Below are 23472 nucleotides of genomic sequence, written 5' to 3'. Positions count from 1 at the left end.
AAGGTATTGTGTCCAACTACAACTAAAAAAATTGTATATAAAAAGAAAAAAGGGCTGGGGATGTGGCTCAGTGGTTAAGTGCCCCTGGGTTCAATCTCCAGTACCAGAAAAAAAAAAAAAGATTTTTCCCACTTACATATCGCTGTTCATCCTGTCCCAAAGTGCACATACATCTTCCCTCCCTCTTCCATCCTCCCATTACAATTAGTTCACGTTAATTAAAGTCAATGTTCATATTCACATTATTATAAATTTTTCACTGCTACCAGCTAGTACCCCAGATTTCAGTGAAGATAAGCCATTAAGAAAGAAAATACAAAAAAAAAAGAAAGAAAATACACTGCAAGTCAAACTCTCTGATCATCTAAATTTTTAATGTAAACTTATTGAAAGTGCTCTTATTTAGACATGTATTTTTATGACATATTGATCTAGTACATAAAAAAGAAAAGAAACGGAAGCAAAATTATGTATCCTTAATCTTAAAATTCAGTGTTAGTCTTTTCTGAATCACTTCTGTCAATGTTCACTTTTTTGTTACCTTTTTGCTTATTTGTTGAGGAATATTATTATTTTTTTTAACTACCCAGCATCAGTGGTGTAGTATTCCTAAAGAGTGGGCCACTTTGGTCTCCAGGACTTTCTCCCAAGCCACTCACCCCATTCTGCAAGTTTGGATGCTGGCACATTTTTTATCCTCCTCCTTTCCACCCCCCCCCAGTTGTGCTAGGGATTAACCCCAGCAGGCACTTTCCTGATCTTACCAGAATGCGCTTAGGGGGGTTTTCTGACAAACCCAGATTCATATTCCTTCCTCATATGATCTCAAAATGACTGAAATGTCAAGGGGTTGCTGCTGTCCAGTTAAAACACCAGAATGATGACCAAGCCCACACCTGCACAGCAATGACAACTACATCAGGACCAAAGTCTGGCCAGTAGAGATTCTAAGATGGTTATGACTGCAGGACACATCCTGATTTCAGACTGATTAGAATGTAGAAGTGTGCATCTAAGAATCAATCAAATAGTCATAGTTGGATGGGGTTTCCTTTCTTGAATGACTGTTTGTTTTGATTTTCTTCATTTATTTGTTTTTTTCCCCAATGTTCTAAACATCTTACAAACCCCATTTTCTAACTCCATCAATAAATTATTTAGATGATCTATTTGTTCCCAACCTCTGTCCTCCTGCCCCAGGGGGCTGGTAGTCTCCTGTTGGCTGTGGACATGGGGTTGCCTCTCTCCTCTCTCCTGCCTTCTGAATCCCATGTTTCCACCTTTGTTGATTTACTTTGCTTATTTTGATGGAATACATCTCTAGTATCTTCCTAAGGAAAAGAATATGGTAGATTTGTTTTTAAAATTATTGCATGTCTGATTTATTCTCCATTCTTGACTGACGGTTTTGATACAGAATTGAAAACAATTGTCAGTCAGGATTTAAAGGTCTTTCTTTCTCCATTGTCTTCTAGATTCTCACATTGCTATTGAGGAGTCTGAAGCAATTCTTACGCCCCATCCTCTGTACTGGACTTTATCTCTTTTTTTTTTTCTTCAGGCTCTGGATGCTTTCTCATCTTCTCTTTAATAACAGACCTGAATCTTGCACTGATGTGTGTAGGTATCTCGTGGGAATTCAGTCAACTTTTTCAATTTGAAGATTCGCCCTCTGTTTTGGCAAATTTTCTTATGTTAATTTACTTAATTTTTCCCCTTACCTTTTCCTCTTTCAAAGATCTGATGATTTTTGGCTATTTGTGCATATTTAAAAATAAGGCACTGGGCTGGGGTTTGGCTCAGTGGTAGAGAGCTTGCCTAGCACGTGCAAAGCCCTGGGTTCGATCCTTAGCACCACATTAAAATAAAGGTGTGTGCCCAACTATAATAAAAAATAAATATTAAAAAAATAAGGCACTAACCATTTCCCACTGAAAGGAACCAGGGCTTCTTGAAGAAATAGCTGATTTCAGGTGTGGGGCAGCAGAAGGGCAAGAGGAGCTTGGGAAGGCTTATTATACCAGATAGCAAGGACAGAGCTGAAGATGACCAGGCTGGGTTTACAGCACCCAGGAGCCACCTTGAAGAGGCCCGCCCAACTGGAGAAAGATGGGACAGTCAGGAAAGAGAACTGCAATGGATTGAAACACATCAACTCTGTGTGAATCCATGAGTTTATAATAATAATGATAATAGAAGAATAAAATTAATTATCCACCATTAAGCATACTATCAAACCAGCTCCTCATTTGAAAACTATAATGAAAACAGAATATTGAAGAAGTTAAAGATGCACTATCTTGAAATTCTGCCAAGTTGGTATGTTTATTATTTCAAGCCAAAATCACTTGAGGGGTTGGAACTTCAGAAAGAGCCCTTTGGCCTGACTTTTTCTACATGCACCAATCCAAGATTCTTTTAGTAAAGGTGTTCTTTCTATACCAAGGCAGAATAATAGTCTTAATCATCCAAGATTGGTAATTGGGGCTGTAATGAACCGGAATAAATTAATTCATTGGTGTAATCCTTATTTCCCACTAGCTTTTACACCCAACCCCCATGTATCTCTTAGTGACATCCCTAGTTCAGAGATCAATTTGTTCTGTCATTCTTTCACAAATTTGTTGTTCTTTATTTAAAAGTATAAAAAACTTCTGCTTTGGTCATTTCTTTGGATTTTGCTGTCATGTAAAGATCCCTATGTACAAATAAAATTATTAAAACTTGTATTCTTTCTCTTGTTAATCAACATTGTATTAATTGGTTCCTAGATCCAGCCAAGAAGTCATGTAAGAACAAAGGGAGAGGAGAGGAGATCTCTCTCCTATCTAGCAAACATTTCCCTTGCCTTTCTTGCATGACTGAATCATTGGGTAACCAAGGACTAGATTCGAAGTTTGTCTTCATAGAAGTTGTACAGTTAATGGACCTAGGAAATGATAATCAATGGTTGCTAATGTTAAAAAAGAGAGGAAATCAGACTCTATGTGCCCTCTAAGGGAAACACATAATAACACCTATGAGATAATCTTGCCAGAATCCAAATCAATGGAGTCTGTAGATCTATCAATTCACAAGTGATTCAGAGACTAGAGGAATATGCTGAGTTATACTACCTGAATTGTAATCAGGAAACTCTATAGGACAATGACCAGGCTTCTTCAATAAATAAATTATACAAAGAGAGGAAGTATTGTTTAAAAGAGGCCTAAGATACATATTAACTAATTATAACACATTTTGATCCTGATTTTAAAAAAACCAAAATTATTTTGAAAAAAAATTTCTTTTGCAGTGCTGGAGTTGGAGAATGAACTCAGGGCTTCACTTGTGATAAGCAAAAGCTCTACCACTGAGCTGGACATCCAAGCCTGTTTTAAAATTTTGTAAGACAATTAGAGAAGCTTAAATATTAAATGGACATTTAGTGATGTGGAATTATTAATTTCACTGCAGAAAAAGAATCTTATCTTTTAGAAATGCATGCTGAAATCTTTTTCTTTGACTTTTCTTTTCCCCATGCTCTGAGATTTAACCCATGGTAGGCAAATGATATACTACGATGCCACACCCCTAGTTCTTCATATTGAAATCTTTATGGTATGATATATCTGGATTTGCTTCAAAATGATTCAGGACAGAGAAGTAGGGGCTACCAATGACACATGAGTAACCATGAGCTGATTATTGTTGAAGCTTTTATTTATTTTTGTAGTACTGGGGATTTCACCCAGCGCCTAGAACATGCTAGGCAAGTATTCTACTACTGAGCTACATCCTCGGCCCTTCTTCTTCTTTCTTTATTTTTTTTTAAATTTTAAGTTGTAGATGTACACAATACCTTTATTTTGTTTATTTATTTTTATACGATGCTGAGATTGAACCCAGTGCCTCACGCATACTAGGCAAGCAATCTAGCTACACTGAGCTACAACTCCAGCCCCTTCAGCCCCTTCTTTATTTTATTTTGAGACAGGTTCTTGCTAAATTGCCCAGGATGGCTTGGAATTTGTGATCCTCCTGCCTCAGTCTCCTGAGTAGCTGGGATTACAAAGGTCCTCCACCACACCTGGCTTGTTCAAGTGTTTAAACTGCTATGAGGACACTGTACTAGTTTGTGTATGTGCGTGTGCATGCGTGTGTGTGTGTGTGTGTATGTGTGTATGAAGCTTTACATGATGAACAGTTGAATTTATTTGATTGATTTAAGAGGAAAGTTCTAAATAGCCCATTGCAAACTCCCTGGGTAGGGCTATGTAGAGTGGTGGCTATATAGAGTAGGTTCTCTTAGGTTGCCAGTGGGGTACTCTTAGGCTCTCACTAGGAGGTTCTGTCTGTCACATCTAGAAGTCTGGTCTTTGGCCCTGTTGAGTTTCTCCAGCAAACTCCTCCAGTCTCTAGTCTGGGCATGCAGCAGGGATGAGGGTAGCAGAATTCCACTTGAGCTCTTCGCTTTTGCTCCACTTGCCATCCGTGTCCTCCACCCTTCCTGCAGTCCCTATATGAAGCCTTTCCAGTGTGGTCTCTGGAGAAAGAGTTCAGTCTCCTTTGCTAGGCAAAGAGGGTGAGTGGGAGACCTGGGTTCTGACCTCCCTATAAAGAATCTCAATCAATCCCAGATTTTAAAATTGTGGTTCATCCTTAAATTCCGCAATCTCCAGCACCCCAATTTCTGAGTCCTGCTGGGGACTCAGCTTGCTCTTTAATCTATTCTGCTCTGCTAAGTCAGGATGATCCCTCTATCCACTTTCCAACTCACAGAATGCATTTAATCTCTTCTCCACTGACATCTCCTCTGTCATTCTCTGTCATCATGGACCTGTACATATTAAAACTTCTCACGGTGCCTTTAGTGGCTTTCTGTGAGGGAGTGGAGAGAGACACATACTTTCAATAAGCTGTGCAGAGTACTAAACTAGGACTGTTCCCAGAAATTCCAGAGTGGTGATCTCTAGTCAGAGTGGCTGGGGAGAGTAGCCAGTGGTCTCCTTGGACCATCCTGGACAGGTGGAGGCCAGAGATGATGGCTGAGCATTAACACATCTTCTGACCCTAAAATTCCCCACTCTGCAGAGTTTAGACTTCTAACAACTCCAGACTGCCAGATCTGAGTTTGAGGGACACAGAGATAGCTGGAAGGGAGCTCAGGAATCATCCCAATGTCGCCCAGTCTCAAACAAAGCCCCACTGTGTATCCTGATGTACACATGCAGGCCTGTCCTCATTTCTGCACTTGCAGGACATACGGCACCCCAAGATCATTTGCAACTAGGCTTCCACCCACATCATCTCCTGGAACTGTCCTGGCAAAGACCACTCTGGAGCTCCTAATTGCCAAATTCAAGAGAGCCTGCGCTGGTCTTCTCGGCAGCCCCATGACACTGATGAACGCTCACCTCCTTTTTGAAGTTTCCCAAGATCATTTTATCAAGTTACACCAATAATAACCATCACAGTTGAGTTGATTTGCTTTTCCCTGCTCACCCCTCACTACTCCTCCCCCTGCCCGAGACACAGTGGCTCCATCTGTTCCTAGCTGCACCTCCCCTCCACGCCTCCCCTCCCTTTGGTGCTTGAGAGTTGGGAAGGAGCTGGGTATTTCAATTTTCCTTAAGGAATAGTAGTTTACATTAATTGTTTAATGAGAGTTAGGTACTTAGAAGTCCCTTTAATGGACACTGGTTTGCATAAGCTGTTTGCATTTAGATTTTTCTTTAAGGAGTGTTAATTATTTAAACCATCAATAAAACATTGAGGTTTAAGTTTGCTTAAATCATACCCTGGGGCCAAGTGGGAGACTCACTTGGCTCTGTAATGAAGCCTTCTAACTTATGTGTGTGTCTTCTCCTGTCGGCAATATGGTGGAGCTCTTTACAGTTCTTGATCGCTGGTGAGCCATTTGTAATAGACACTGAGGACAATGAAGCCCCCAGAGAGGGCCATGCTGGGGTACTTGCTGAATTGTGGCATTTAGAGTCAAATGCCAGGGCCAGACAGCAGACCTGAGGCACCACACTGAGGACCAGAGACCAGAGTCTGCCACTAGCCTGAGAGAGAAGAGGCAGAAAGGTTTTCCAAAGCCTCCGGTGTGTTCTCTCCCTTTTTGGCCAATACCTCCTACTGTGGGAATGTGAATATAAAATGTATTCATTTTCTTCCTCCTGTCAGGAGAATCCAGTCTGAACTTCTGGGGTTAGACCCCTGAGAAACCAGATCCTGGTAATCTTGAGACTAGTTTGCAGGGCTCTTCAGGGAATCCTCTGAAGCCAAATCCCTGCCTCAAGCAGGAGCTATGGGGTTGCCAAAGATCCCTGCCCTTGGCTGAGACCAGATCAATACTGAGCAGGATGAGCCAAACCAGGGCTCAGTCATTAGGCAGAGAGTCCTAACATCTGATTAGGGACATGACCTATGACCTGCAGACCAGCTGTCAAGAAGACTTGTGCCAAACCAGATGGGCAGCATCTACAGACAAGGCCTTCTGAACTTCCTACAGCAGTGGCTCCTAAATTTAGCTGCATATTGGAATCACTTGAGAGATTTAAAAAATCCCAGTGCCCAAGTTAAGTACCCCTGAGCAAGGGAGAACCAGCGACTAGACTCTGGCCAGCCCCACTTCCATATCAATTCATGGTATCCAGCTGTGCAAGCCAGAAACCTAGATGTCACCTTTGTGGTCCAAGCATCACCAATTCTTCCAAGGCTGCAAATGCCCCATGCCAGCGGTCACCTTCACACAGAAGACAGTGTGCCCGATGATGCTGAAATGTGATGCTGTGGCCCTGTGTGACTCTGACACATTAGGATCCCTTCCTGTCTTCTCCCCATTCCAATGGCTGCTGCTTTCCTGCAAATGCCTCATCACTTACCGGACATTTCAATTGTCTCCTGACTGGCTCGTCACTAATCCAGTCTCTGCTTTGGGTCTGGTGATCGAAACATCAAGTCTATTCATGCCATTTCTCTGCTTAAAACTCATTAATAGATCCTCATTGCTTTCAAAATAAAATATGGACCCCTAAGCTCAGCAGTGAAGACCCCCTGCAAGATGACCTCTTTCTCTCAGGGCCTCGTTTCCCACCCTTACCCCCCCTCACACCCTCTGATCCTGCCCCTCAGTGCTACATGCTGTCACACACCTCTGTTCTTCCCTTAACTGCCTGCCAAACACATCCTTTGAGTTCCACCTCAAAGGCAGCTCCTGTGGGAAGTCTGTGCAAACCCTGCTGGCCCCAGAGAGTTCCTCATACCTAGAGGCCACCCCTCCATGCACGCGTCCCACAGCACTGCCATTATTTTTGTACATCTGTCTCTCTTTTTCCCTTCAACCCCTTGGCACTGCCTGAAGACCTTCATTTGCAGACCACGAGGACCAAATAAAGAGCAACTGCCTGGAACACAGGGCAGTTACCATTGGGTCCACTTGCTTCTGCCCACTTTGAATCTCCTCTGCACTGGCTTTCCCCAGCCTGACCTGCTAAATTTGGCATTTTGGTTTTGTTTTCTGTGGATACCACTTGAACTAGTTGCTTGTGATCATGCTGGTGGGCCACAGAATGCTACCTCTAGGCTTTCCCCTGCCCTGCTCCAGTCTGGGCCCCAGGAACATGCTGCACAGTTCCCCTCCAGGAAAGGGATTCATATGTGATTTCTGATGTGCTTCACCTTTGGAACTTAAATGCCTAATACAATGTGTAGGACTAGACCTGGCCTTTAGAAGATATTCACTTACTATTATTGGGTGGGCAGCTGGATGGATGGATGAACAGGTTGGCTGGTAAAGATATGGATAGAAGAACAAGTGGACAGATAAGTGGATGAATGCAATTTCCTTTTAGCTTGCCTTATTCATCCTGATCCCTCCCCTCAAATGGGCACAACTTTTCTACTCTGATACCTCCCCTGTGGTGACCAGCCAAGAGCTACAATGGCCCCTCGGGGTGTGAATCCAAGTTCAAAGGAAGACCAGAATGTCATACCAGGTCAACAAGGAGGCCTCCCTTCCCTAGCCATCTGCTCCAGTGAAAGTCTATAGCACGTAGTTCAGCACTTGATGAACTCCTAAGTTCCAGTTTGGTTGTAGGCATCACTCATTATCTTTCCCTGGAGGTCAAGGGCTCCCCTTTCTTATATCCCTTTAGTCCCATTTTAAGCAGCTTTTGTGTGATTGTGACCAAAATACTAAGCAAGGACAACTTAGAGGAGGGAATGTTTATTTGGGGCTCATGGTTTCCGAGGTATTAGTCCACAGATGGCCCACTCCATTGCTCTGGGCCCCAGGTGAGAAAGGCCATCATGGGGGAATGGCATGGTGAGAAGGAAACTGCTCCTGTCATAGCAGCAAGGGAGTAGAGACAGAAGGGAAGATGCACTCTTGCAGGGCACACCCTCAGTGACCCACCTCCTCCGGCCATGCCCTGCTTGTCTACAGTTATTACCCAGTTAGTCCACCCAAAGGAAGATGGGCCAATTAGGTAACAGCTTTCATAATCTAACAATCCACCTCCAAATTTTCCTGCATTAACAGGAGCTTTTGGCAGACATCTCCAAACCATAAGAAGCCCCCAGCTCAGTTCTAATATACAGTAAGTGCTCAAAGTATGCTTGGTTCCTGGGAGAGAAAAAAGCCTCCTAGACATGAAAAGCAAGGCGCTTTCCTCATTGAGGAAGAGGTGGCCATTCTTTCTCTGGAATGCTCAGCCTCTGCAGAGATGGTTTGGCATCTGTTTCTCAATCTGGAATAAATGTTCTGGATCAAGGAGTCCCATTAAAAAGCCTCTCAGAGCACTTAGGGAATTATGCTTGGGGAGTCATTCTTGGCAGCAGATAATAAATCAATCACAGCTCAATGAAAATGCTGAGTTAGAATGGGATTGCTCAGGCCAAGCTCAGAAAGGAAATAGGGATACCCTTTCCCTTGAGACCCGAACTCTGAGACTTTTCTGTGGATTTAGGCTTTGGACTTAGAATGAGCAACTGTCTCTGTTTGCCTGGTTCAGTCCCAGTTTTAGCCACTGTAAATTGTGCATCTTGGAGAACCCCTTGGTCCCAGGCAAATAGGGACAGTTGGCCACCCCAACCAATGCTCTTTTCCTTCCCTTGCCCATCAGCAGCCTCTCTGCACAATGCAGGAGCCCTGTGTGTGCCTCCATGTGTATGTGAGCTGCACCCTGCTTCCAGCTATCATCCTGGCAGTTACCGTGGTAGCAGGGTCTAGTCTGTAGCCAGGGAAAAGAGCAAGTGGCTCCTGTCACCAATCCTAGGGACTGAATTCTGAACCTCACCACTTGCCTTGCCCCTCCCCCAGCTTCCAGTTGGGGAAATGACAGGAAGGGAAGGGAAGAAAAGCAAATGTACCTGAAGGAGGGAGACATTGGCAAGGCTGAGTCTGAAGAGGTAGTTCCTGTGAAAACAGAAACAGAAATTGTAAGCCAAGCTAGTTCTGCAGGCAGGACCCCAGGAAGCAGCCTCCTGACCCAGGCCTCATGGGATGCCAGGACTGGGGACTGGCTATAGAGAGCCTCGGGTGGGCCCACACACAGGGAGGGCTTTACCTCCATTAGCTCATTTAACTTTCCCACAACCTTGGTGATAGATACAGGAAACTCGATTTTTGCTGTCAGGAAACAGGTTGGGTCAATGGCCCAAGTCACTGAGATGGTCTATCAAGGAGTTGAGATTAAAACTCAGTCTTGTCCACCTCCAGGCACTATGTTATATCTGCTGTTGGTTGGTCCCCAAAGGAAACTCTTGATGCCAATAAATAAAAATTAGAGGAGACCATTCTATTGGACTAAAACCTCACACTGGGTCTAAAAACCAAAATTGAGTCACTCATGCTAAAGTTCCCCATCACCAAACTGAAACTGACCTTCAGAGAAATCAGGAGAAAGAGAACAGGCACATTTCTCAAGAAGGCCAGTTTCAACTTGCCATGATAGTGGAGTTGCCTCCGCCTTACACACACATGCACGCACGCACACACACACACACACACACACACACACCATAACTTGAAGTAACCTGATGTTCACCAATCAATTTATTTCTACTGTTCTATCTCCCTGTCCTCACCTCATGAGGAAAGTAACTCTGAAACAACCAAAGTGCTTTTTGTACTTTATTTCTGCTTTTTTCAGCCCTTCTATGTAAAACCAATCTCTTTGGTTCAGCCCATCGGAACCCTTATTCTATTTTATGGAATGAAGTGTTGCTGCATTCTAGAATCAAAAATAAAGCCAGTAAAGATCTGTAAACTAAATTGTCATAACTTGTCTCCTGACTCCTACTTTTCCCAACCACGGACCCTGTTTCTGTTCAATTTTAATCTCACAGAGCTCTTGCAGGACTCAGGCAGGCCGGCTTTCTCCTCCCTTCCCACCGCCCACACCACTTGCCCTCATTTCCTGTTCTCAGTGACTGGGCCTGCCTTCTGCCCAGGTCTGACCTTTCCATGGCCACCTCCCTAGAAAACTCTGTCTCCTCCAGCTCAGTTAGTTACTCTACCCCCGACCCCGAGGGCATAGTGTTCCAATTATTTTTTAGTGTGTGGTAGTGGGGATTGAACCCAGGAGTGCTCAATCAACCCACTGAGCTACATTCCCAGCTATTTTTAATTCTTATGTTGAGGCAGGTTTTGTGAAGTTGCTTAGGCTGGCCTTGAACTTGTGATCCCCCATCTCAGCCTCCAGAGTAAGTGGGATTACAGGTGTGTGTCACTGCCTCGGGTTACACTAATCTTCCCCAAACACTGTTTTCATCCAGTGGCCGCTCCTTGAAAGCCTTAAAAAATAATAATGTTGCTGCTAATAATAATAATATCAGACACTGTGTGCTCTTAAGTATTGGTGCTGCTCTGAAGTCAGAAGACTGCCACACAGGGACTTGGAACGCCTGAGTCAGAGTGCCATAGGAAAGAGACTTCAAGTTCATGGGACAGACCCTGTGGCAGAGACAGACAGAATCCCAGGTGAGCCACTTGCTGGGGGACCTTCTGCGGGCCTCAGTGCTGGCATCTCTTCAATGGAGAACTAGTTAATGCCTATAGTGTTTATTCCACAGGCCCACGGAGACACATTAAAGGTGTTATTAATGACAGGCAGATGTAAAATCTTGGTTTTCCCAAAGGATCTCCTTTTTTTTTCCTTCTTCTTTCTCCTTTTGGCCATTCCTCTTTGGGTTCCTGAAATTTCTAGGAATAATTACTTCAGAAGACTCTGGCTTACCTCAGCTTTGCTGAGAAGAGAAATGAGGGGAAAGTTGTGGAGTGGGCCAGAAAGGGAAGGAGGGGCCCTGCTGGAGAAGGCCAGGGGTGGAAGGGGACACCTCAGGCCAGGAGACTCCTCTCCTGGCTCTGGCTACAGGCCCAGGCCCCACTCAGCTCTACTGCTATCCCGGGGCTGGGCGGGGCTCACTCGAGACCTTGGCGCCAGGCCTCTGCTGTCCCTCCCAAGGCCCCACACAGGGTCTTGGCAGCGCTTCCCAGGCCCACGCTCCTGGCCTAGGGACAGATGGGCTCCAGCTTAGGCTCTGGCCCAGCTGTGTGCTCAGGTGACGCAGGCAGCTGCTCACAGCTTTAACAAATTAGGGGAAACAGCGCAGCACTCGATTCATTTTTATCCCATCAAAAATCATTCATCACAGCATCTCCAAGGGCTCTTCTGGGAGCAGGAGGATGAAAACAGAGAAATCTCTGCAGTCAGACCCACCCTCAATCCCATAGGGAACAAGGCGGGGTTATAAATGGAGAAAAAATATCCCTAGCCTGAATTTCAGGTCCAAGGGGGTCAGGAAGACAGAGAAAACATGGCAGGCAGAGAAAGAAGAAGGAAAGAGCCCTAGAAAAAGAAGGAGGAGAAAAAGCAGACAAGCACCCACAGCCTCAGCTCTAGAGGCATAAGGGACCAGTCCAGGATGGGCTTTCCCTGTCCATCTGAGAGCAGAGCCTGGCTCAAGGACTCAAGCGTGCCTTCAGCAGTGCAAGGGAAGCCTCTGGACCCAGAAAACATAACCACTATTTACATGGAGAGGCCCCAGAGTGGATCAGGAGGAGCACTTCAGTTTCCTGGTTCATAAAATGGAAGTAATCATAAGAACTCATCTCCTGGGGTTACAGTGTAGAGAAAATAATTTACTGCCTGTGTGATTTATCACACATATGATTTACTGCATGTATGATTTATTACATAGATGCTACATAAAATAATGCCTGGCACATGGTAATTTCCAAAACACTTTTAAAAATTCATTATTTTCCCAAAATGCTTTCACAAGGTTCAGAGCAAGGAGTCTTCAGATGCTACCCTTTGGGTTTTAGAAAGTACATATATATAAACTGGTGGAATCAGAGTGGATGGAAGGATAGCATGAATGTCAGTTTCCAGGTTACAATGTTGCCCTACAGTTAAGCAAGATGTGACCACTGGAGGAGACTGGGTGATGGTATATAGAATCTCTACATTGTTTCTTACAACTGAGCACGAATGAATCTACGATCATCTCAAAGTAGGAAGTGAAACAATTACTTTTTTCACCATAAGATAAAGTTTAGTCTCCATTATACCTACATACATACAGATGACCCTCAGGAGGATACAGGGCACCCCAGGAAGGGTCTGGTGTGAGGACATGGCCCTGCTTTTCCCTGGGCGCTCTTTTGTAACTTCTGAATGTTACATCATACCACATAATGCTGGTGCAAAATAAACAGTTAATTCATATTTTTAAAAAATGAAAAGAAAATGCTTTCAGCCCCAGCTTCACAGCAGCCCTATAAGGCTGACAGCATAGAGACTAAATCCAGGATTTACAGATGAGGAAACTGAGACTCAAAGGTCAAGTTCACCCGGAACAAAACTCCAGCTCATCTGTTCCCAGTTCAGCTCTGTTCAAGACTTGGCCTCCTTTTCTCATAGCAAATGGGAGTCAGAGGCACAGAAGGCCAAAAGGCAAGGAAGGCCAGCTTCACAGAGCAGCCTGGAAAGGCCCAACCCAGGGGCGATGCCTCCCCAACCCCAGACCCACTGAATCAGAACCTCAGGAGTAGAGAGGGAAAACTAACGATCAGCGCATTCAGAGTGCATAACACAGACTCATCCACAGGTCAAAACTAGCCCTGGGGTTAGGAGACCTGGGTTCTGGTCCCTGTGTCCTTTGTCATTGTGCTAGATGAGGAAGGTCCCCTTTCCCTCTCAGGGCCTCTGCTTCTTCATGTTTAAAATGAAACCAATCCAATCACACCAGCCAATCTCAAACTTGAGCCTGCACCAGTCACCTGGAAGGCTCGTTAAAATACAGGTTGGGGCCCTGCCCCCAAGTTTCTGATTCCAGAAGCCCAAGAGTTTGCATTTTCAACCAGATTCTAGCAGCCGCAGAAGCTGCTGACTCAGGGACCCACTTTGAGACCCACAGGATAGGCCATCTCTAATCTCCCTCCCTAATAGGATGCTGATCTAGGATTCTGAGGAATTAGCCCCTCCCACTCCACCCAGAAGATCTCATGGGGTCTCCCTAGAGAGTTTTATCTGAACAATGAGGTTACCCGGAATAGGCCCCAAGGAAGTAAGGCCATTCATAAAAGCAGCACAAGGCTTTTGATAGGCACCCGAGGCGCAGGTGGCCAGCTGACCAGCAGGGGGCTCCTGGGCACCTTCTCTGTGCAGAGTTCCCGGGAGTTGGCTAACTAGGCAGGTCCTGGCATCGCCACAGGGACAAGGGCAGGAGGTGGCCAGCAGGCATCCTTGCTCTCATTTCTGCCAATCACTAAAGAATGTGGCTGGCTGAGATCAGGATGCCAGATAGGGTCAGGCCCTGCCCCTGCCCCCCCACCCGCTGACCCCCACCTGCTTCCTTCCTTGGGGGACAGACATTCAGGCACAGAAAGAGTCTAACAGAGAGGACTAGAACCCAGAATGTGGGTCATCTCCAGTAATCGTCTCTATATCCAATTCTGAGCATCCCACACCTGACCCCAACTCTCCTGCACCTCATTACCTGGCTCCCACGATGAGCTGGTTCCTGGAGGGATCCAGAGCGAGCTGGGAGAAATCTCGGGCTCCAGGGAAGGTGAAGTTAGAGACCCACGGCTTCAGATCTGGTGGAGGGAGAGGTAACCCTTCCGTTACTGTTGGACCAGGCCCCCCCCCCCCACGCCTGCACCAGCCTCAGATCAGAGATGCAAAGAGGTGAAAGTCAGGGTGAAGTGGGGTAGAGGCCCCAGGATGCCTGGGTTCCACCTGCCCACCTCACAGGGCAGGCAGTCATGGGACCCTTGGTTCAGAGGAAGTCTCCACCCTCCCCACAAATGCACAAAGGGACACCTGTAACTGCCCTTGACTCCCCCTTATCTTCAGCAGCCACACCAGTACACACTGGTGTGCCCTGTCTGTTCTAACTCCAGATTGTCCCCTAACTCCATCTACTTCTTTCTCTCTGGACCCGACTCCCGCACACAAGCCGTCATCATCTCTTGCCTGGACTGGTGCCAGCAGCCTCCTGACCAGCCTGGCTTCCACTCCTGCCCCCTTTAGTCTTTTTCTCAAAGGCAACCAGAACAATCTTGCGAGTATGCTATGTCACTCTGAACCTTGGATCCCACCCCAGCTCCTTAGGAGAAGTCTTGACTCCTCTGGGAATCCACTGTCCTCCCAAGTTAAATGCCTAATGATCCATTATTTAGGGATAAACCCCCCCCCCAAAAAAAAAACAACGATATTTCATCTCTCCCTCAAACTCTTTACCCTGGTCACATTAAACACTTCACACACCTCCAAATCTATCCCATAAGAGCCTGCAAACCTTTGCACCTCTCTTCTCCCTTGATGGAATAGTTCCTATCACGCCCCACCCCACCTCCTCCAAGAAGCCCTCCTGGGCTCCAGGGGCTCCTTCTGCTTTAGTGCCATCCTAACCCCATCACTCTGTGCATCTACCCTCGGGGTTTCTTCCGGGGCCTGGACAGATCTTACTTCTTGGATATCCAGGCTCAGCCCTGCACCTCCTGCTGTTTGAATGAATGTATTTATACCCCCCAACTTCTACGAGGAAAGACAGGGTTTCAGACAAGATTCTGCAGAGATGGGAGGAATGGAGGGCGGGCTGTCAGTGTCCACCCCTGTTTTAAAAGAAGGTTCTTCCTAGCCAAAGCCAAAGCCTTGACTTTTCAAATGAATTGAATGGGCAGAGTAGTCTCTGGGAGGGCATGCCTAAGCTCTGCCAGCTAACTTTTCCTCCTTCAAGAGACCCACTGCTCCCAGCTTGGCCCACGACAGCTTAATACTCTTGCTCAGCCCATGCCTCATAGCTGGGAGGGAACTGGCACCTGTGAGGGAAGAGCAGTAATGTCTGTGGGGGGTGGAGGTGAAGGGGAATAGGAGGCACTGCGCTCTCACAGCACACCAGCTACTGGCTCTCATAAGGCCCAGAGGAGGGCGTGTGCGTGAGTGTGTGTGTGTGTGTATGTGTAGTAATCCAAGGGAAATAAATCATTGCTCATTATCCCTCCACTACAGAGTAAAAGCAGCCCTTCATTTCTGCACGACAGGCAAACACTTAATCGCTCCCTGGAGAACTGGAGGTTTTGCGAGTTGGATGTTTTTCAGAAAACTGTGATACGCACGATTTAAAAAAGAAGAAATTCTGCAGCAAAAAGAAGCAAATTCCTCAGGCCTGCCCCTGCTCCCAGCAGGTGACTACGGGTTGACAGAACCATCATATAGCCTCAATGGCATTTGGGTAATAGGCAAAAGGAGTAGATCTTAAGTCCAGTGGGTGGGACTTTAGCTGATCTCAGGCCACTCTTGAAATCCTGTAGGATGTTGTATTACCTTAGAGACTAAACCAAGGGCCCTCCCTCTCCAGGAAGACCTCCTGGGTTATGACCTCTCCACTCCTGGTTGTATTTTGTTCTACATTCTCTCCTACCTTTTATGTTCCACTCACACTGTATATTACTGTCACAGTGAATGTGCCCATGTTGTGCGTGTGTGTGTGTGTGTGTGTGTGTGTGTGTGTGTGGAAGGAGGTTTGCCTGTCTCCATCAGACCAGGTGCTCCCTATCAGTGGCAAATAGGTTATACTTTAATTCTCTCCTGCTGACAGGAGCATTCCAGATGTGGGCAGCTGGGTGGGGGAGGAGGTGGCATGGCCAGTCCACACCAAATACTTCATCTGGGGACTTAGCTCAGTCTTCATTCAGGTTTTTTTTTTTTTCCCCCAGAAAGGAGGGAAGGAAAGGAAACAGAGCCAGAGCAGTAGACAATGGGGACCGTGGGGTTGGGGGCCTCTTCTAGTGTCTGTCTCTCCCCTGAAGCCCCTCAGGAAGGCACATGGCAAATGGAAAGGGGTGAGGGGGGAGAGAGTGGCCGGGCGCAGCGCCGCGGTCCCGGGGGAGCCTTGGGAAGGGAGCCAGCCTCCTCTTATTAAACAGGCAAAGGGACCAGAGGGAAGGCTGTCTTTAAAACACCAAGCACGTCCTGAGCTCCGTGTGCAGCAAAGGCTTTGGACGGCGACTTTAAGAGAAAAATGACATTCTCCATGACGCGCCTGTGATTTTAATTATAGTCAATTCAATTACCCACTTTGTGGATTAACCACTGCCAGTGTTAACTCCAGACTGGCTTCTCCCGGCCTCCTAGAAAGGACAGGCGGTGGCAAGCGGAACAATACGCAGGCCACGGAGAAACACAGGTGGGCCCCCTTAACAGAAACCCAGGGGGAGTGTTTAACCTTACAAAACAGAAAACCCGCCAGTCAGACTCTGGAACTGGCAGCTCCTCTGGGGTACTCAGGGGTTATTCACAGATCCATCAGGTGTCAGGGGACAGGGAAACTCACAGCTGCAAGGTGGGAGGCCTGCCACTCAGTGAGGACTGAAGGGAAACGGCTGGGGGTCAGTGCTGGGCTGGGTCAGTGCAACTGTCCAGAATCAGCAGGGCCTCGCAGCTCACCCCGTGTGAACCGAGTCCCTACTGTGTGATCAGCCGTGCTAGAGATGCAAGGGGACCCGAGAAACAGTCCGGATTCCAGGCCAGCAGCCCCGGGGAACCAAAGGCAGCCACCTTTAAGGAACGACATGAGGTAACTGAGTACCCACAGGAAATACCCTTCCCTTTCTAAGCCCACAGCCCGGCTCTGTGCCGGGGCACCACCCAGGCCCACAAAAATTTGGTGAGCCCAGCATGTGCAAGGCCCTACGTTTGATCCCTGCACCCCCCACATACAAATGATAATTTGGTGAATGGATAGGAAAACTCAAAGCTGTCAGAATGGGGAAGTGGAAGGTGGAGTGGGAAGTCAGATTTGTCTAATTCACAGCTCAAGATCAAAATAGTCTCAGGGAACCCAGGCACTCAGGCTCTCCCACCTACCCGCACCACACACACATTTTGCCCTGACACAGACCAGGAAATGGTCCATTAGGAGCTGTCACAGGGGCTCCCCAACAGCCCTAGGAATTCTGTTCCTTCTGTCCCCTCACTTTAGTGACAACCACCAGTACTCCAGGGGCCATCAGATATCTGAGGGTATGTGCATTCTGCAGGCTTAGGACATTGCTAATTGCCTATAATCCACTTAAGGCTTCAAAGCATCAGTGCAGAAAAGACAGCTGGAAACTTTCCCACTTTGAGAAGGGAAGTGGAACCCACGCTTTCAAAGTGCCCCCAGCCTCCCCACCCAGGAAGCCCCCAACTCCCATCCTTGTGGCCCCTTCTATCCCTCAAATACCACTCTAGCCTTAGAGTACTGATTGCTTTCTCTGCTCTGGTTTCCATCTCGTGGGGCCCTACTGACCAGGTGGAATCCCACAGGACAGGGTTGTATGTCCTCCTGTCCAGGGTACGGGAGGGGAGAGCACCTGATTGATTGTTCTATCACAGGCCGTGGAGTCAGGAGACAGACCTACTTTGAGGTTCTGCTCTGAGTCTTCCAGCCCTCACACCTCAGTCTTCCTGTTTGTAAAAGGAGGTGACAATCTCCTTGCCTTGCTGTCTCTCCCCAGTGGAGTTAATATGAGGAGTCGGCCAGTGTTGATCAGACTCAAGAACCCAGGGACCCTGGACACTACGCCTGCAGATTCCAGCGTGAGCCACGGCCACCTAGATGGTAGATCCTGAAGTTTGAATGTGATCGTAGCACAACTAGAGACCCTCAAACTGGTTAATGGGAGAACATCCAGGCCTCTGTGGTGTCTGTGTTTTGCTTTTTGGATTATCATCAAATGTATATAATAATTTTAGAAATCATGAAGAACTTATGGACCTTTTGGAATATGTCCAGTGATTCACAAATCCCAGTTTGGGAAACACTTTAATAGAATACTCCCACGCTCTCTCTTGACACACAGGGCCCCCTTTCCATGGGGGTTCCCAGGACTCCAAAGCCAGGCATCCCTGCAGCTGACTTAGAGCAAGAAGGAAGCCTTCCAGAGCTCTCCAGGCAATTCCTAGTGAGTGAGCCGCTCCTCTGTATCCTCCCCTACAGCAGCCAAGGAACGGAGCCTATGCTTCCGGAACAGCTCTGACACCACCACCAAATCTTGCCACTCTCACCTGAGGCCCATATGACTTCATTCTCTAACTAAAGAATCCCAGCAAAAGACTACAGTGGCCCCAGGAGGTGAATGAAGGGCCTGAATAAATTACCTGGAGACAAAAATTAGACCCCTCCCCGCAATGTTACCTGTTCTTCTTAAAATATCTATCAGATGATGAGTCTCAGCACCCTAACAGGAAATGAACATCCCAGGGGCTTCCAGCAGCTGGGAAGACCCTGCTGAGGCCTGACTTCCTTTCTGACTTGGATGCTCTCACCTTCAAAGGCCACGGTAGGGTGCTCCTTCAGGCCGCACAGCTGCTGCTCACCGCTGGACTCACTGGAGACATCCTGGGAGCTGGAGAGGTGAGATACCAGCAGGGTGAGGCTGGGCAGCAGCAGCAAGATGACCAGGGGTCTCGGTGCCACCATGGTGGACGCCTTTGCGGTCCCAGCTTCTGGGGACAGCCTGAGGAGAGGACCTGAAATGCAAAACCCAGTCTCACCAAGTGTTCCCTCCATCGAGGCCCACTTCTCTCAATTTCCTTTAAAGACCCCCACAGGGTTTTTAAAGATAGATTGGTATTGTATTTATGTTATTCAGAGTTTACTAGTAATATAAAGTTATAGATCATGTCTTGAAAGCTAATTTTCCTTGTAATGGTATCCTGGACAAAACTGACAAATTATAGAGATTTTTCGATTATGATCCCAAATGGTTGAAAATTAGTTTTAATCATAGAGGTGGTATTTAAGAGATTTTAATAAACAGAACTGGGGTAATAGGTAGCCATTTGTAAAAACAAAACAAATAAAACTTAAACCCAAGACCTTACACCCTATACTAGGAAAAATTGCAATTGGATAAAAGATTTAAATGTTAAGGATAAAACCATAAAAGTACTAGAAGAAAATTTGGGCAGAATCCTTTGTATTTTAGAATGAAAAACCATGACTCAAGATCCATAATCCATTAACAACTCTGACTACATTAAAAGCACAAACTTATGTATGATTATGTAACAATGAGCCCTACTATTGTGTATAATTATAATGCACCTACTTTAAACAATGGGAAAAAGCACAAACCTGTGCGTGTCCCCCTCTCCCGAAATAATAACATTAAGTAAAATCAAAAGGCAAATGACAAATTGAAAAAAAATTGCAATTCTTATTACAAACCAGAGACTAATATTCCTAACATATAAAGAACTCCTCAGAACCAAAAAGAAAAAGACCAAGAATTCAGTAGGAAAGTGGGTAAAAAATATAAATACAAACAGTGCTTAAAATACAAATGACACTTAACTTCACTCATAAGAAGAGCAATACCAATTAACACTTAGGCTTCTCAACTATCAAGGTAATAAAAATCCAAATTAGAGAACACATTTTTTTGGTGAATTTGTGGGGAAAGGGGCCAGTGTGTGCAAAATGGCATATCCCCGTGGAAGGTAGCCTGGGAGTATCTGGCAAAGCTGCCCATGTATTTACCATCTGACCCAGTAACCAATTTTGGAGGACTAGGCTTGCCATCCTCAAAGTGGGGGGTCTGTAGACAAGTGTGGATTCACAGTGTAATGGCTCTCAGTGAGACAGATGCAGAAATGTGAGAGTCAGGTGCTGGGGTCATAGTGCAGTGGTAGAGCACCTGCCTGGCATGTGTAAGGCACTGTGTTCAATTCTCAGCACCACATATAAATAAATATTCATTGACAACTAAAAAAAATGAAAAATAAAGAAATGGGAAGATCAGTATTTAAAACCTTTATAATAATTAAAGTAATGTTTATGTGTATTAAAAATATTTGGAGCTCAGGGTACAACTTGGGGGTAAAATGCTTACATAGCTTGCGTGAAGCTCTGGCATGATCCCTGGCACTGCCAGAGAGAGAGAGAGAGAGAGAGAGAGAGAGAGAGAGAGAGAGAACAGAATATTCGGGCTTGCATTTTGCATATTGTTTTTTCAATTCTCTTCTCTAGTAATTTACTTTTATTGAATTTTACATAAGTATCCATCTGCGACAGATTGCAAATTGAAAAATCAAACTTGCTCTGTCACCACAGATAGTTAGGAGCAAAAATAGACTACAGAGGCACCTGCACATGTGCAAAGTGACTTATGTATGAGATTATTCACTGTGGCAGTCTTTGAAATGATAGAAAGACAAAAAACACCCAAATATCTAAAAACAGGCTGCTTAATTAAGCTATGGTGCATCTTTTAATGGAGTACTATGCAGCTGTGAAAAGAATGATTTTCTCTTCTATGAAATGAAAGGTTGAACTAGATCAGGGGCTTCTGACAAGGCATGAAATGAATCAGAATCACTTCCTCTGGGGGAAGAGGCCTGGGTTGGCAGGTGAGGGTTCCAAAGGTGAGATCCAAAGGACCAGAAGCCCCTGTGGTTGCTTCCCACTCCAGGACCTTTGCTCCTAACTCTTCCTCTCTCTTCTACCTCCCTCCAGGTCTGGAAAATAACAGTGAGATTCTTTTCCTCCTGCCTAAGGCTCCCCATGAGTGTGAAATGGGTTGATATTCATCATTTGACTTGCTGCAAGACCTCAAGGAAATAATGACAGACACAGCTGGTCTACCCTGCCCTGTCTAGCACCCCACAAGGAATTAGTTCCCATAGCCCCTCTTTGATCCCCTCATCCTCAGGCACAAACACACACATTCTCTGCACTCCCCAGAAGGGCCTGGCCACTCCTCTCAGTAGACACACAGAGAAGTTGAGTCCAAACTTTTTCACACTGTAACTCACACAGAGTTTGTCTTGGTGCTAGGCAGAGTCTTCTTGCCATATGGGGTTTGGCTCTTCTGTCTCAGCCTTGGTGCCCACCATAACTCTTCCCCAACACTGGTCCTTGACCTCTCAAACAGGGCCACAGGAAGTGGAGAACAGGGTACCAAAGGGTAAGAGCAACCTTCTGGAGCCAAATAACCTGAGGTCAAATCCCAGCTCTTCTTACTAACTGTGTGACTCTGCCATAATTTCCCCAAATCGGGAATGATAATGACAATAACCATTTCACCAGCAGCTGTGAGGATTACAGGAGTCACTGCCATTAAAAGACCTAGAACAGTTCCTGACAGACAGTGAGCAATCAACTAGTGTGAGCCGACCTGCTGCGGGCAGGAGGGTTCCCTTGGGCCCTTTGACATTGTGCTGGATACTTCCATTGGCACCTCCAAGTCTACTCTCTCCTTCCAGAGACCCCTGCATGGACTGCATCCAGGCCTCCTTTTCCTCCATCTGGTTTGACCAATGGAGCTGGAGGAGAAAGCAGTGGGAGTTGGCTACAACCCCGACAGGCCAGGGCTCCTGTGTGCTCCTCTGCTTCTAGGTTTCCCAAACTCTCCTTCCCCTTCCCTTCAGAACCAGGGGTGGTACCACCCCCCGGGGTTACCAGCCCCAGGTACTGCACAGTGAGCATCCTACATGGTCCCCTACCACCTTCCATACCCTTGTGAGCTCACCATCTGCATCCTGTGGGGAGCCTTCTGATACGACACATCATCAGGAACTCAAATATCATCCTCTGAGACCTTGGCTTGGGCTTTTCTCCCATTAAGCCCCAAGGACATCTAAGTTGGCAAGACACCTGTCCTCCCTCATCATCCTCAGCCCTCCCCTCCCCTACCCTACTCTCCCCTCCCAGGCTTCCCTTCCTCCCACCCAGGTCTGAGTACCACAGAGCCTAGGAGACACAGGGCTGGCACTCTGGGACCAGATCCTGAGCCCAGGGGCTTGAATTAAAAGAACATCCTTGGCCCCTTCTCCTCCTTGAGTCCCCAGGCCCTAAGTCTCCTAAGTCCTGTCGCAGAAGTTCCATTTTCATTATGGTGTTTATGTAAATATGTCCTCCAAGTCCTTCCTGAATCAGTAATTGCTAAATTAATATCAGTGTGTCCACCTGGGCCTCAGCACAGCATGTCTGTCTGCTGTTTCTGAAGAGAAGGGACACAGGGGACATGATGGGGGCAGGGCAGGGAGAAGGTCAGTCCTGGATCCGGGATCTCCTCTCTCAGTTACCTTCCCTCTGGGTGAGGGAGGAGAAAGACAGAGAGAGGCACCTGGACACGCACACAGCACACCCCAGAGTTACCCAGAGGCTGCAGGCCACAGGAAAAGCCTGCACTCAGGTCAGTGTCCCCGTCATCAGGAGCTGGAGACTCACACTTGGACCTATTTTGCCATCACTTCAAGGACCTCCTTCCCTCGTGCAAGAAAGGCAGTGAGCCCTAAGAGGGGTGGGAAGCAGGGTCAGAGGAGCAGAACAGCTAGGAAGGGGCTGCAGTGTGGGGGTGCCGATGGCCAGAGAACAGTGAGCCAGGGCGGGCGGCTTAGCAGATTTCAGCAGAACCCGGGTTGGGGGACACCCTAAGAAAAGAGTGGCCAATTCTCACATCACTGAGTGGTACCAGGCCTGACGTTTTGAGCAGAGCTCCAAATACTTGGATTTTATTTTTATTGTTGTTTTGGTACCAGGGACTGAACCTGGGGACACTCTACCTCTGAGCTACATCCCCAGCCCTTCTTACTTTTTAAGACAGGGTCTCACTAAGTTGCCAAAGCTGGCCTTGAACTTGTGATCCTCCTGCCTCAGCCTCTGGAATAGCTGAGATTACAGACATGCACCACTATGCCTGACAGAGTTCTAGATTGTGTGTGTGTGTGAGTGTGCATGTGTGTAGGATGACTTTCCAACTTCCAAGAATTCCCCATCTTTGGAAATTATCTGCCCTCCGTCTGTGGCCAAAGGGGTAGGCCTCAGAAGTCTTTTCTGTACCACATGATCCCCACCCCACAGCAGCCACAGCTGATGCAGCAGGGTAGGCATGTGATATAAATAGACCAATCATGTGCTCTCCCATAAGCAATTTGGGTGCGTGACCCCCAAGGGTCAAGTCAGTCTTTGCTAAAGAACCTAGAA

At 46.6% G+C, this 23472-nt stretch overlaps 1 protein-coding gene across 5 annotated transcripts in view; it reads right to left on the bottom strand.

The window, feature by feature from the left end:
• Sema5b (semaphorin 5B) overlaps window positions 1-23472 on the bottom strand; it is an 82143-nt gene that overhangs the window by 21717 nt on the left and 36954 nt on the right. For all 5 annotated transcript variants that reach the window (XM_048793908.1, XM_048793911.1, XM_048793909.1 and 2 more), the window contains exons 2-4: window positions 18810-19013; window positions 13993-14092; window positions 9358-9403 (exon numbers count right to left, since the gene is read on the bottom strand). In XM_048793908.1, coding sequence (XP_048649865.1) covers window positions 9358-9403; window positions 13993-14092; window positions 18810-18963 — 300 coding nt within the window. In that variant the 5' untranslated portion in view covers window positions 18964-19013. The remainder of the gene's footprint in view (window positions 1-9357; window positions 9404-13992; window positions 14093-18809; window positions 19014-23472) is intronic.

Source organism: Marmota marmota, unplaced genomic scaffold (genome assembly GCF_001458135.2).
Source record: "Marmota marmota marmota unplaced genomic scaffold, marMar, whole genome shotgun sequence".
Taxonomy (NCBI): Eukaryota; Metazoa; Chordata; class Mammalia; order Rodentia; family Sciuridae; genus Marmota; species Marmota marmota.
The sequence above is the reverse complement of the archived record's forward strand: the minus strand, read 5'-3'. Positions and strand labels throughout refer to the sequence as shown.